Source organism: Nannospalax galili, unplaced genomic scaffold (assembly GCF_000622305.1).
Source record: "Nannospalax galili isolate Female #2095 unplaced genomic scaffold, S.galili_v1.0 scaffold5279, whole genome shotgun sequence".
NCBI classification, from domain to species: domain Eukaryota; kingdom Metazoa; phylum Chordata; class Mammalia; order Rodentia; family Spalacidae; genus Nannospalax; species Nannospalax galili.
Window position 1 is genome coordinate 25,412 of NW_008342283.1, and position 14,509 is coordinate 39,920.

At 42.4% G+C, this 14,509-nt stretch overlaps 1 protein-coding gene and 1 pseudogene across 1 annotated transcript; both read left to right on the forward strand.

Annotated features, from left to right (window-relative positions):
- Window positions 1-99: 99 nt before the first annotated feature.
- LOC103738194 lies at window positions 100-1,043 on the forward strand (annotated as a pseudogene).
- A 10,357-nt stretch (window positions 1,044-11,400) lies between these two features.
- Window positions 11,401-12,378, forward strand: LOC103738193 (olfactory receptor 5V1-like). The gene has a single exon (XM_008838054.1). It carries the CDS (start codon window positions 11,417-11,419, stop codon window positions 12,368-12,370), a length of 954 nt encoding a protein of 317 aa, XP_008836276.1. The 5' UTR covers window positions 11,401-11,416; the 3' UTR covers window positions 12,371-12,378.
- Window positions 12,379-14,509: the final 2,131 nt, after the last annotated feature.

Consider the following 14,509-nt stretch of genomic DNA (forward strand, 5'->3'; position numbering starts at 1 on the left):
TCCTCCAAGGCTCCTCCGTGAAGCTGGCTTCTGCTTCACTCAGTATAGGATATAAAATTCAGAAAACACTGAGTCACTTATTTTGAATTTCCCCCAGTAATGGAGAATGCCAGTGCAGTGGGTGAGTTCCTCCTGCTGGGCCTGACCAGTGTTCAGGAGTTGTGGCCCGTCTTCTTTGTGATGTTCTTAATAATTTACCTGACGAACTTAGTTGGAAATGGAGCAATATTAGTGATTGTTACTCTGGAACAAAGACTCCACTCCCCCATGTACTTCTTCCTGGGAAACCTGTCTTGTCTGGATATTTGCTACTCTTCTGTGACTCTTCCCAAGGTTCTCGCCAACCTCATCTCCAGGCGCAGGGCCATCTCCTTCCTTGGCTGCATCACTCAGTTGCACTTCTTCCACTTTCTGGGAAGCACGGAGGCCATCCTGTTGGCAGTGATGGCCTTTGACCGTTTCGTGGCCATCTGCAGTCCACTCCGCTACACCACCATCATGAACCCCCAGCTGTGCATCCTGCTGGCAGCCCTGGCCTGGCTCATCAGCTTCTTCTATGCGCTGATGCATTCTGTCATGACGGCACACCTGAACTTTTGCAGCTCGAAGACAATCACTTCTTCTGCGATGTAAAACCCCTCTTGGAAGCGGCCCGTGGCAGCACGGTGCTGAACCAGTGGCTTCTTTCTGTGGTTACAGGCGGCATATCCATGGGGGCCTTCCTCCTCACACTTCTCTCCTACTTCTACATCATGGCCTTCCTTCTGTTCAAGAACCAGTCCTGCAGGATGCTCCACAAAGCTCTTTCCACTTGTGCCTCCCACTTTATGGTGGTTTGTCTTTTCTATGGACCTGTGGGCTTTACATACATCCGTCCTGCTTCAGCCTCCTCCATGAGTGAGGACCGGATGGTGGCCATCATCTACAGCGCAGTCACCCCAGTGCTGAACCCATTGATATACACCCTTAGGAATAGAGACGTGATGTTGGCCCTGAAGAAGACCTTTAGCAGGAAGTCTTTTAAAGACTCCCAGCTACACTAAAGAGACCAGTCAGGCTTCCATTTCATGTGCATGAAGACTTTCATGGCTCCACTCTAATAAATGATTAATTCATTTGATTTCTTTTTTTTCTCTCAGGATCTTTGAACATATATCAGCCAGGGCAGTAAGTTCAAAACACAGGAATGAACAAAACAATTATACAGTACTTTAAAAACTTAAGTTATAGTCTGACGGGGGCTACACAACATCCACAGCAAGTGTACCAGGGTAATGGCATACTGTGGAGTTCTAAAAGAAGGCAAAGGAATGGAGAGGGATGAGGCCAGGTTCCTGACATATACTAGGGAACCTGTCTGCTCTTTGCCCTCAGTTCTTGGCACAGCTCTTAAAACCCTAGGAATATCCCAAGTGACACAGTATCTTTGTAACTCATGAGCCATTTGGCTCACACCTGAGTTTATGTTCATGATAGGATTCATGTGGTCTCCAAGACAGCTTCAGATAGGAGGCTGGTCATGACAGAAATGCTGTATGATTAGACTTTCCAGTGAGGGAGGCTAGAAATGAAGTTTAGGTGTGAAGCCCACCATCCAATATACGAGTCTGTAGAAGTAGGCCTCAGTAGAGACTTGACACCAATGAGAGGTCCACATGTTTGAGCACTGATGTTTGGGACGATTATGCAACTTAAGATAAGGGAGCTTTGTGCAAGAACCTCACAGGGCTCACCCTTGTGCTGACCTTTGGCTCTTCTCATGTGTGCCCTTTTCTGTGAAAAACTGAAATCATAAGTATAGCACTTTTCTGAGTTCCAGGAATCAGTCTAACGCATATTAAACCTGAATTTTTGCTAGGGACCCCAGATTTGCAGCAATATAGGAGTGAGGTTGATCATTTCTGAACCCCAAATTTGCACATGATATATGTCAGGAAATTGGTGCCTGCAATCTGTGGGACTCCTTCTAATTCCAAGTAGTTGTGTGTGTCTGTGTGTTTCAGTGTGTTTTGTGTATATGTATATGTGTGTGTTTGTGAGTTTACTTGGCAGAAGTCACTATACTCTTTTCTCAGTCATACACATGCACAAAAACAGATGAACACACACAAGAACATACAGAATCACATGCATACACATATACACAAATCAGATGCGCATAAAAGTGCACACACAAACACATACACAGACACACAAACAGATGTACACACAAGTACAAATGCATACACATACACACCACAGATGCATACACAAGTATGCACACATGCACATACATACAAAAATACACAGAGAGACACACAGATACACACATATACACAGACACATGCACACAGAAACATATACACATACACACAAAAATACACACATACACATAAACACAGATGCATACACAAAAAAGACACACAAATATACACAGACACACACACATCACCCACATGGTATCTAATAACTGTCCATAACTTCAATTTCAGGGAATCTGGATGCTCTCTTCTGATCTTTGAGGTCATTGCATGACATGGGTGTACTTACATACCTGCAGGCTATACACTCATACATACAAAATAAAAATAATAAATATATTTTAAAAACTGTCATGAGCCATCTCTGCAGAGACCTACCAGGAGGGTTGTAGTACAGGCTCCATAGGATTCTAGAGAAAGATGGTGTCATTCCCCAGTAGAACTACATATAATGATTAAAACAGTTTTTCCCTCTCTGGGCCTTGGTTGGGTTGAGAATTTTCTCATGGAATCAAGTGATTATGTGAAGACAACTTATGATAATGCGTGTACTCTTGGGCCCACCCAGTAGAAAGAAATCAGCCCTTCACTAAAGGCAGTGGCATGCCTGGAATGAGGCCATAACATGTCTGGAACACACGCCAAGTATATAGCCCAGGTGTCAAAATCCCCACGCTCACTACACCAGTTGAATCAACAACTGTTTCTAGACTAATCTCGTGACCTTATATGAGATGGTTCTTTCATCCAGGTGCACATTATGAAAGCACATCAGTCCAGTTCATAGACAGGCTGCCTTGAATTCACTGTGAATGGAAAGTGAACTGCTACTGTATCATAATTCCAACTGGGAGGGGGTTCCTGAAAAACCCTGATGAGAGGAACAATGTTCAAAGAGCAAAGCTTCTAGTACAGCACCTGGAGATTAACTGTGTGGAGTTGGGGCCCAAAGTAAGTGCTTGGGTAGACATGTGGGCACAGAGCCTAGCTCGGCTGTTCTGGAGATGAGTCTTGCAGAAAAGGGATGAACAGTTCTGGAGAAAAGTATAAAAATGAACTAGAAGGAGGGACAGAGAGTAAACAAATCTTCAGTGAGCATCAATGTGTATCAGCAAGCACCAGGTAAGAACAGACACTAAACACCCACATTAACAGAGTGACTCCCACAGTAGAGGTGACACAGCTGCTGTCCTTTGCTGTTGTGTCAGTTTTCTTGCAGCCGTAACAAAATACCTGACAGAAGCAAAGAAGGAAGAACTTACATCGGCTCATGGTTTGAAAGAGTGTTGACCACCGTGCTTCGGAAACACAGTGGAGCATCTCTGTGATGAGTGAGGGTGTGGTAGAGTATTTCACACTATGGCAGATCAGGACGCTGATAGAACCTTCTCATCCTACTCCCACATTTTGTATCGATGTCTTAAGATTCCCCAGCCTCTCAAGACAGTGGCAACATCTGGAGATCAAGAATTCAAACATATGACCCATGGGGACATTCTATAGCCAAACATCACTACTCACATGTTAACTCCATTGCGCGCAGATGGAGTTTTGGTGTCAGAGAGAGAAGCTATGCATAGGCCATGAGCACAAGCCATTTCTCAGTAAGATTAATCCAGACACAGTGTCTGCTGCTGAATATATGTCTAAGTGGCAGAGAACATGGTTTTGACATGGCACATCTTTCAAGGATGCATATCATCTACAATATGACAAGTTGTTATACTGAATTCATTCCTATGAGCTTGCATCAGCACCATTTTCTGATGGCTCATGGAAGTTCTAATTTATTGCTGTGAAATTTGCCCATAATAGTATTTCACACTAAGGAACTCACTGGCCTGCATAGCCACCAACTGTGCTGTATACCACACTAGCTTCTATGATGTGGTGTTAACAGATGTTATTACATGGAGTTCTGTTCCTATTATGTATGAGACACATAAAAGTGTGGAAATGCAAGTGGCCCCTAAATCATCCTTCTCAGCATCTTGCAGGTAATTCCTGACTCTTTCCTCACTACGTTAGGTCCAGTGTGTCTACAGGTTCTCGTCAAAGGGGATAATGCTTCTATCAGAGGATGCAATGAAACTGCTACCAAGCCCAAAGCTACAGATGCTACTCTACCCTTTACTGTGCATGTGGACACATCTGATGAGGTCATAATAACCAGTGATGAGTGAGCTTTCTCATCAGAAAATGACATACGCTGCTGTACCACAAGGCTCGCAGCTGCATGCCTGGAACTTGGAAACCTGCATGGAATCATTAATCAAGAACAGCAAAACTACCAACCACAAACTGAAGGGGAATAATAACCAGAGGGCCCAGGCCTCCCACATCACTCAACAATCAAGAAAATACCCTATAGACATGACCGAGCTGTTTCACTTAATCTGGAGCTGTTTGTATCACTGAACCTGCCTCCCCGGAAGGGCTTTCTTCTGTCAGTGCTCACTGGCCATCCTGACCCCGTTCATCGCTTCTGTTCCCTATGTCCTTGTGGACCGGTGACCAATGACCCATGAGGGGAAAGAGAGACCCCACACTCTGTCATCCCTGCTACTGTCCGCTGTGTTGTCGGCACCCCCAGCCGTTCCCCACTACTTATCCATCCAGTGATAAAAATTCAATAAAAACAAATTTAAAAAAAGAATGTTTCAGTCCATTGGAGAAAGCATGAACAGAACATTACCCATGAGTGTGATCCTTGAGTTCTAGAATCTGTGAGGTCAGCATGGGTGAGACAACAGGTAGAGCAAAGATAGAAGAAAATGTAGAGGGAACAGTGGGTGTAGAGTCCTGGAGATCAATATAGAGAGTTTGAACCTTATTTCAAATAGCATGGGACACCAGAGGGCTCATAGCTCTAGATGCACAGTTAATAGAGTAATCCCAGATGGGGCCTTAGAACAGTGTTATTTGGTCAAGAACAAAAATAAGGTCATTCTAATATTCCAGTGAGTGTTATGACAGTAGACAGATATACTCATGCTCAACACAGTAGAATTTGATTCAGTCATGAAGGATAACAAGGGGCCAGTGAGATGGCTCAGCAGGTAAATGGGCTTGCTGCCAAGCCTGATGACCTGAGTTCAGCCCCTGAGATGCACATAGTGGAAGGGGAAAACCAATTCCTGCATGTTGTCCTCTGACTTGCACATGCTTTCTTTCTTTCTCTGTGTGTCTCTTTCTCTCATTCTTACTCTCTCCCACACACAAACAAAATATTTTTTTTAAAAAGAGAAAAGTAAAAACAAAATTGTGTTGTTTTCAAGAAAATATATTATCCTTGGTTTCCTAGGGAGACAAACTTTCCTAGATATATCTAGTCAGGAATCTGGTTGCATTCTAGAATAAGCCTGATGCCACTGCTTTGAGATGACTTAAACCACAGCATGAAGACCCAGAAAGGAAAGTGATGGTGACGGTGGAAGAGTGGTCTCCAACAGTTTGTTTTATTTTAAAAGTAGCTTTAGCAATCCACATTGATAGATTTTTATTCTTATGAAATCTTAAAATATGTTAAGGCTCACTAGCTACTAGTAAATTTATCTAGAATCAAGGTGTCAAGTCACTAAGTTATGTATAACTATAAAGAAGTGGATATTTAGGATGCAGATTTTCTGGCTAATGACTATTTCTTTGTTGAGAACTAGGTCACTCTGTAAGCTCCCTCCATGTCCAGAAGGAAACAGTGCTTCCAGTTGGCTTAAGTTAGAAGGAAAAGGGACCAGTTAGGGAACTTGACTACCATCTCTGGAAGTTTGGAATCCAGATACTGGCTTGGTTTGATTTGGCAGTGTATCAAGAAACCACAGAACTCTGTTTTGTCTGATGGGGAAAAGCTGCATGTTCTCATTACTCAAAGGTGACCAAGGGGTGATGGTCCACCCGGAGCCACTTGGCCCCCCAGGGAATTCCTGAAGCAGAGTTTAGGATGACAGCAGACCCACTGGTAGAGTCAGATGTCCAGGGGCTAGGCAAGAATCAGCCTGTGTCTCTCCACAGGATGCAGGACCCTCTGTGCCTAGAGGGCCTTGTCCCATGAACTGGTTCTGTAGGGACTGAGGTGGCTCTTGGCGAGCTTCACTGTAGGCTTCTGCCAAGAGAGTCTCCAGGGTCCGTGCTGTGCAACCTCTTCTGTTTATAAAAGTAGCTCCACATCATCTCTTGAAGTCTGTAGGACAACATCTGCTTGCATTTTTTTTTATCACAGCTAAGTGAGTAAGTGATTTTTTTTCCTGGCTTAGCTAAAGCACCATTACTTTCAGAGATACACTTTTCTGTGTTAATCTTTGGATGAAAGACTGATTTGTGGGAGAGGAGGTGTAAGGACCAGAGCAAACCAGGGAGGAAGTGCAAACATCCTGCCCCATGCAGTGAGAGGTGGAAGTGGGTTCAGTGTATCCAAGCTGGACTGATTTCTTCACTTTGGTTAATTTCTACGAATGGCCCTCTGTTAGATCATTGATTCCTTTTTCAGTAAAGGATAATGTTTATAAACAAGAGAGGAGACTATGCCATTGCTGGACTGCAGAGAACAGGAAGTTACTGTGTGGTTTTCTCACAAAAACTGTCCAATAGTGTTGCATGCTGCTCTTATTTATTGAGCTTTTATATGTCAGTTTTACTAGTTTGCTGTCGTTTCAGTTTTAAGGCATTGGAAACAGATCTTTCATTGTCGGGATGGATACTGAGCCGCCATTCTCGAGTTCTCACTATGAGGCATCAGGAAACTCTTCTTCCCTCTTCTGTTACATCATTCCCTAGTTTTGCAAGAGGGAGAAGTCATTTTCCCGCATCTCTGAGTAGATACACTTGCTCTTTATAAGATGAATTATGGTGCACAGGCTGTTTGGTGTTGAGCCAGTCTAGGAGAGCCCACTGTGGCTTATGAAGAATTGCTTGGGGCCGCTTACAGGATTTCCTTCTGCATTTGGAAATAGATTGTTTTCCCTAGTTTTAGTTCAAACATGTTAAGTGTATAACCTTATTAGTAATTCTTTATAAAGTTTAAAGTTCTTAGCTGTTCTCTAATTTCTATGACAGTAGTGATATGCTTGACATGATGGTTTTCTAAGTTCTTCAGCACTGTGCTATATAAAGGAGAGGAGCACATCCCCTTCCTCTTAGAAATGCTCAGCTCTGTGTGTTCTTATTTCTTCCACCCTCTCCCGTCTGCATGTGTGCTGGCATGTTTACAGTTTATTTTATAGCACGTACATCTCTTCTCATGTCCAAGTACTTTTCTTTCTTTCTTTCTTTTTTTAAAGATATTTTCTTTGATATCTCAAAGACGCCTCCATTTTAACATGGCCACAGCTGAGCTGTGATCTGCCCTATGTCTGGACTGTTTCCTGTCTGTTTCAGTGAGAGACTCCACAGACCACTTGTTAAACCCCAAATCCAGTGCACCCATATGTCCACAAAATAAAACACCCCTCAATACCACCATTTTTATCAATGTGATTTTAAGAAAATAACTTTGTAATTTATTTAGTATTTTACTTATCTATTCTATATTTGCATTTTTATTTTTTGTATGTGTCAGAACTGGCTGTGTTGAAGCTTGTCACATGGTTTCTGTAAGGGTTTGTTGTAGCCCCAGCTGGCCTGGAACTTGCGATGTAGACTAGGCTAGCCTTGATCTCACAGAAATCTGCCTGCTTCTGCCTCCTGAGTGCTGGGGTTAAGGACATGTGCCACCACACCTGGCTTTCTTTTACATGTGTTTCATGCCAGTATTAGCTTTAATTTGTCATTCCTCCTCATTTTTAATTTTAAAGATGGCATCTCTTGAAGTCTCCTCACTATTTCTTTCCAAACCAGCTGTCTGCACCTCATGTGAAGTTCCACTGCTCTTTTCTGAACGACTGAGATAGTGAGTCCGAAGGCTCATCTTACCTGTATCTGTTCCTTCATCCATTCTTCACACGCGCATCACTTTTAGAATACAGGTGGCTCCTGTCCTTAAGCATCTTCTAATTGCTCTCAGATCTCCGAGATTCCATCCTCCCAGAGAAACTTCCTCCCCTTTCTCCCTGAAGTCCAGCATCTGCCTCTCCTCCTCTTATGCTGCCTCCAACCTCAGGGTCTTTGCATGTGCTCTTGTTTTTATATGGATGGTTTCCACATCTGCTTACCTGATTTACTCAACTCCTGCTAATTCTTGAAGCTCAGCTGAATTTTTTTCTGGCAAGTTTCTGGTATCTAGTCTCCAAACCAGAATATCCCCTCCACTGTTCCCCTTTAAATCAATGTTTATGGCTACTGTTAGATATTCTAAAATTATTTTATGCATGATAACCTGAAGTGAATTATTCCAATGAATAGTAAAATGCTGTCTTGTTGTCTTTAGCACACATGTCCATACTTGGTAAACAGAAAGTTATGAAAATTTGCTTGCTGAGTAAAATGAACAGACTATGTTAGCCTAGACAGTTGGCTTCATTCTTCCTCAGAAGTGGAAAGAAATATTTAAAAAATCCTGAAAGCGGGGCTGGAGAGATGGTTCAGCAGTTAAGAGCACTGGCTGCTCTTGCAGAAGACCTGGGTTCAAATCCCAGCGCCCACATGACAGCTAACAACTGTCCATAACTCCAGTTCCAGGGGATCGAACAGCCTCTTCTGTCCTTCGCGGGCATTGCAAAACATGGGTGCACTTGCCTACATGCAGGCAATACATGCGTACACATAAAATAAAAATAATAAAATATTTTTTTAAAAAAGAACAAAAGGCTGGGGTGGAGATAAGGAAGAGGATAAGAGGTGGGTGAGAGAACAGGATTTGGTGGTGTTTCTGTTGGTGGAATGAACACTGTATTAGAGAATTCATTTATTCTGGTAACAAGAAAAATGGAAATTTAAATCTTCATCTGCCTTGTGTCTCCCTCCATTGAAAACCACCAGTGGATCATGAACAAGGAAAGCAGCAATTTAAAGCATAGACACAGTGCCTCTCAGACCTGTAATTCAAATACACAACTGTGCATAAGGCAGCACAATCAATACACCTTGTAGTTTGAGTAAACATGTAATATTCACTTTCATCAAAAATTACGTTAAATCATATTTTATTTATCTTTTAAGTTTCCATAGTTTGCGTAATAAACATCACATATATGTCATAGTATAGTAATTTTATTTAGGTATATAATGATTATACTGGCAGTTACAAGTGGTTTTTTTTTTTTGGTCTTTTTGAGACAGGGTCTCCCTGTAGCCCCAGCTGTCCTGGAACTCACTGTGTAGACCAGGCTGGCCTTGAACTCACAGAGATCCACCTGCCTCTGCCTTCAGAGTGCTGGGATTAAAGGCCTGTGCCACCACGCCTGGCCTACAAGTGTTTTAATTAACCAATGTAGCCTAGACTCTGAAAGGGTACCCTTTACTAAGAAAAAACATGAAATTTGAAATGATGCTCAAGTTGGCCAAGAAATGCACAACCACACTAGGATCTGGTTATCTAAATGAATATTCAAGTAAAAGATTAGATGTTTGGTAATGGATTTAACCATCAAGAACGTGGTGGTAAGTGGGCATGGTGGCACATACCTTTAATCCCAGCACTTGGGAGGCAGATGGAGGCAGTTCTCTGCGAGACTGAGGCCATCCTGGTCCACATGGAGAGTTCCAGGCCAGTTGAGGCTAAAAATCCAAAAAATAACACAGTGTAGTGGTGTGGGCACAGCCTAGGAAGATGAATTATAAATGTCTGCAACCCTGTGGTTAAAATTTTCAGTTGTGTGATTCTAAATTGCCTTAAAAAATCAGAAAAAAAATTTTTTAAAGCATTCTGCTATCACTACTGAAAGCAAACTAAAACCTCAGCCACCAATTATAAGTGTATTTTCTTGGAGAGAGAAAACTGTCTTTTAATCTGCTGGCTGCATGACTTCTGCCAGACTTTCTGAGACTGTGATTCCTTCTGGAAAATGGGAGAGATGATCCTCTGTACCTCACTAAATTAGTATGCACATTAGCTGAGATGCCATGCAGAAAGATGCTGTGTAGAAAGCACTTGATGATCAGGAACCTCCATGTAACACTTAATTGGTTTGCTAAACAGAACTGAGATCACAAATCAGTCGATGGCTCTTGAATTTTCCACACTGGGATGAATCTTTGGAAAGTTTATACAAGTGTCAGGCCTGGAGAGATGGTACAGCAATTAAGAGCAACTTGTGTTCTTCAGAGGACCTGGGTTCTGGTCCCATCACCCACATAAGGCCTGTTGCTTCAGCTGCAGGGAATGTGATACCCTCTTCTGTCCCCTTGTAGGCACCTGTACATGACATGACCTACGGAAGCATGCTCACACCTAAATTAAAAATAAAGCTGAAACAAAAAGCAGAAGTAGAAAGCCCCCAAATTCAGGGAATCTAGTATGCTCATTATTGAAATTTATCAAGCCCCAAATAAATGCAACAATTTTATTAATAAGAGTGAAGAATATGAAAAGTTTGCATATTCATAAATCACCTCTGACACTGAGCAGTGATATTCAACAGCATCAGAGTGGATACACTGAGATAACAAAAATATCTGTAGTTACTTTTTTTGTTTGTTTGTTTTGGTTCTTTGAGACAGGGTCTCCCTGTAGCCCCAGATTGCCTGAAAGTCACTATGGAGACCAACTCAATACAAATGTGCAAGTACTTCTGTGACATGGGGACTTAAGAGTTTTTATGCAAATACATTAATTTCATGAGAGATGGACACATTTTGTATCAGCATCTGAAAATGGACAGGAGGTGTAGAGATGACTGTAAAGTAGTGCATGAAGCCCAGATACTCTGTAAACTGTACTGTGATGTCTGCACATCACCAAGAAAATTCAAAAGAGCCTTACCTAGCCATTATCAGCAAAGTACTATTAGAATGCATGGAGTCTCTTTGTGATTTCTTTTCAGTTAAAAATAGTCATGTGTGTTCTACAGGGAGTAGATTCCTGGGGAAGACACTGGAAGTGTGTACATGTCTTGATTGGCAGGTACAGACTGTGACTGGCATGGAGTGCTGCTTTCCTGACTTGGTATCCGAGGTAGATGGTGGTGACACTATTGTGACTAATGCTTGTTTCCTTGGTTTGCAGTCCACTGCCACTGCAGCATATTGTTCCTGTAATCTATGCTTCTCTTTGCCAAATTCACAAAGGGAAACCAGCTGACATCATGGAAGGAAAGAATCAAACGGCTCCATCTGAATTCATCATCCTGGGGTTCTCCAACCTGAGTGAGCTACAGCCTTTCCTCTTCATCATCTTCCTTCTGACTTACGTGTGCACTCTGGGAGGGAACGTCTTCATCATCTTTGTGACCATGGCTGATTCACACCTACACACCCCCATGTATTATTTCTTAGGGAACCTGGCCTTTCTTGACATCTGCTACACCACCACCAATGTCCCCCAGATGATGATTCACCTTCTGTCAGAGAAGAAAAGCATTTCCTACGGCGGCTGTGTGGCTCAGCTCTTTGCATTCATTTTCTTTGTCGGATCAGAATGTCTCCTCCTGGCAGCTATGGCATATGATCGTTACATCGCCATCTGCAAGCCCTTGAGGTATTCAGTCGTCATGAGAAAGGAGCTGTGCCGCCAGCTGTCAGCCTCGTGCTGGACGGGTGGATTCCTCAACTCACTGGTGCACACGATTCTCACCTTCCGCCTGCCCTTCTGTGGCAACAATCAGATCAATTACTTCTTCTGTGACATCCCCCCTTTGCTGATCTTGTCCTGTGGGGACACTTCCATCAATGAACTGGCTTTGCTCTCCATTGGAGTCTTTATTGGGTGGACTCCTTTCTTGTGCATCGTCCTTTCCTACCTCTACATCATCTCCACCATTCTGAGGATCCGCTCCTCAGAGGGCAGGCACAAAGCCTTTTCTACATGTGCCTCCCACCTGCTCATAGTTCTTCTGTATTATGGCAGTGCCATCTTCACATATGTGCGGCCCATCTCCTCTTACTCACTGGAGAAAGATAGACTGATCTCAGTGCTGTACAGTGTTGTCACTCCCATGCTGAACCCAGTCATTTACACACTGAGGAACAAGGACAACAAAGAAGCTGTGAAGACTATAGGGAGAAAGTGGCAGCCACCAGTTCTGTCTTATGATCTGTGACCTACTTATCTGTGAAATGGAAATACTAACTCCATCTTGTTCCAGCTGATGTTTGATTTACCCTGTGTTTTTGCCCAGTTATTCCCACTGCAGCCAGGCAGGGAGACTGTCTCATGCAGGTAGTTTCAGGGAGTCCATTGTTTTGGTAACACTGGGAAACTTACAAGTAGCTGGGTAGCCTGTCCGGAGAGCACGTCCTCCTATACCTGCACCTCCATGGAGTCCATTGTTTCTAGAATTTGAAGAAACTTGCTTTTTCCTTATGGAAACTTTTGTTAGCTGAAAACCTGCCCCTGGCCTGGTGTAACTCAGATTATCTGTTGTAACTATGGTTATGGACCTTGCCTTGGCATTGATGGAACTGTTGTTTCAAGCTTTATAAACCCTGCTGTGCTTCTCCTTAGGCTCAAGAATTCTTTCTGCATTAGTCCCCCTCTGACTGCCACTGATTAATAAAGGACTCCTGATGTGACCACTATATGGTGTTCCTCTGTGCATCTTGCTTGGTATTGAAATTTGGGATCAATAATTTCACAATAAAAAGTTGGCTTTTTACCGCTCAGCTGTTTTAGTTATATCCCACTTAAAATCTGATTGTAATCTTGGGACAGGGAAGAACAGGCACTTCACTGCTAAGTATAAATGTCACTGAGCTTAGTTGTTCTCTTCACAGTCGCTCGTTGTTTCAGACTCTGTCTTTTCTAATTTTGAAAACTCATCCAAATATTGTGCCCCTCTCATGTCATATTAGCTTGATAGACTTTGTCACTTAGTTCCATATTTTCTCTATGGAAAAGAATGAGGGCCAGTGAGATGGCTCAGCAGATAAAGGTGTTTGCCATCAAGTCTGATGACCTGAGTTCAATCCCAGGGACCCACAGGTGAAAGGAGATAACTGACTCTGGTAAATTGTCCTCTGGCCTCTACTCACTTGCCATAGCAGACACATAAACACACACATGTGTGCACACACATAAATGTAATAAAATTTTTTAAAAAGATGTGAAATGGGCCAGGTGTAGTGGTACATGCCTTTAATCCCAGCACTCTGGAGACAAAGGCAGGCAGATTTCTGTGAGTTCAACGCTGGCCTGGTAGTGAGTTCCAGGACAGCTGGGGCTACAGGGAGACCCTGTCTCAAAAAGGTCAAAAAAAAGATGTGAAATGCATTTATTAAATGTTCAACATATTTTTATTTGTTTTAAATTTTTATGTGTATATTGCCTGCATGTATATAAGTGCACCCGTGTCATGCAATGTCCATGGAGGTCAGAAGAGGGCATTAAGTTCCCCTGGAACTGCAGTTACAGAAGGTTATTAGCTGCCATGTGGGGGCTGAGAATCAAATCTGGGTCCTCTGCAAGAGTAGCCAGTGCCCTTAACACTGAGCCATCTCTCCATTCCCTGGTCATATTTTTCAATATTTCTTCATAAGTAATGCTTTTGATTTTCATTTTTTTAGATTCTCCTCTTTTCTTCTTTTAGGCAAGAACTCCTTATGTAGATGAGGCTGACCTCAATACCACAGAGATCTGCCTGCCTCTGCTTCCAGAATGCTGGAATTAAAGGTATGCACCATCATGATTAGCTTTTTTAGGTTCTCCTTAATAAAACATGTTTACCACTAGATCACATTCAGTTTATTCTGATTTTGACACAGAAATATAATTGAAAAAAGTAGTATCTCATCTCTGGGTCATTTTATAATTGATTTTAGTTTTGTCATGTGTTGTATGTGCCAAATTCAGCACCTTCAAATTGGAGAGACAGTCATAGTCTTTCAGTTCACTTTCTTTACTCTGCCCCAAGATGAAATTTACCAATGGAGTTTTCTAGGAATAAGTTCACATAACTATTTTATAGAGTATCTTAAGTTTAGGAAAGCTTTTCCTAAAAATTTAGAAAACAATGACACAAAGTATATGGAAAACAAATTTGGAATTTTAAGAACAACAAAAAAAAAAACTAGTTATGTAACAATTCAAGTCAGAAAAAGTATGGATTATATATAAGTATTAAAGTACTGTTTTTGGAGCTGGAGAGACGGCTCAGCAGTTAAGAGTACTGGTTGCTCTTGCAGAGGACTTGGGTTCGAATCCCAGCACCTCTATGGTGGCTATCCACCTTCCATAACTCCAG

Bases quoted from the DNA above. Each gene is read 5' to 3' on its own strand.
- LOC103738193 (XM_008838054.1), top strand. From the start codon at position 11,417: ATGGAAGGAAAGAATCAAACGGCTCCATCTGAATTCATCATCCTGGGG.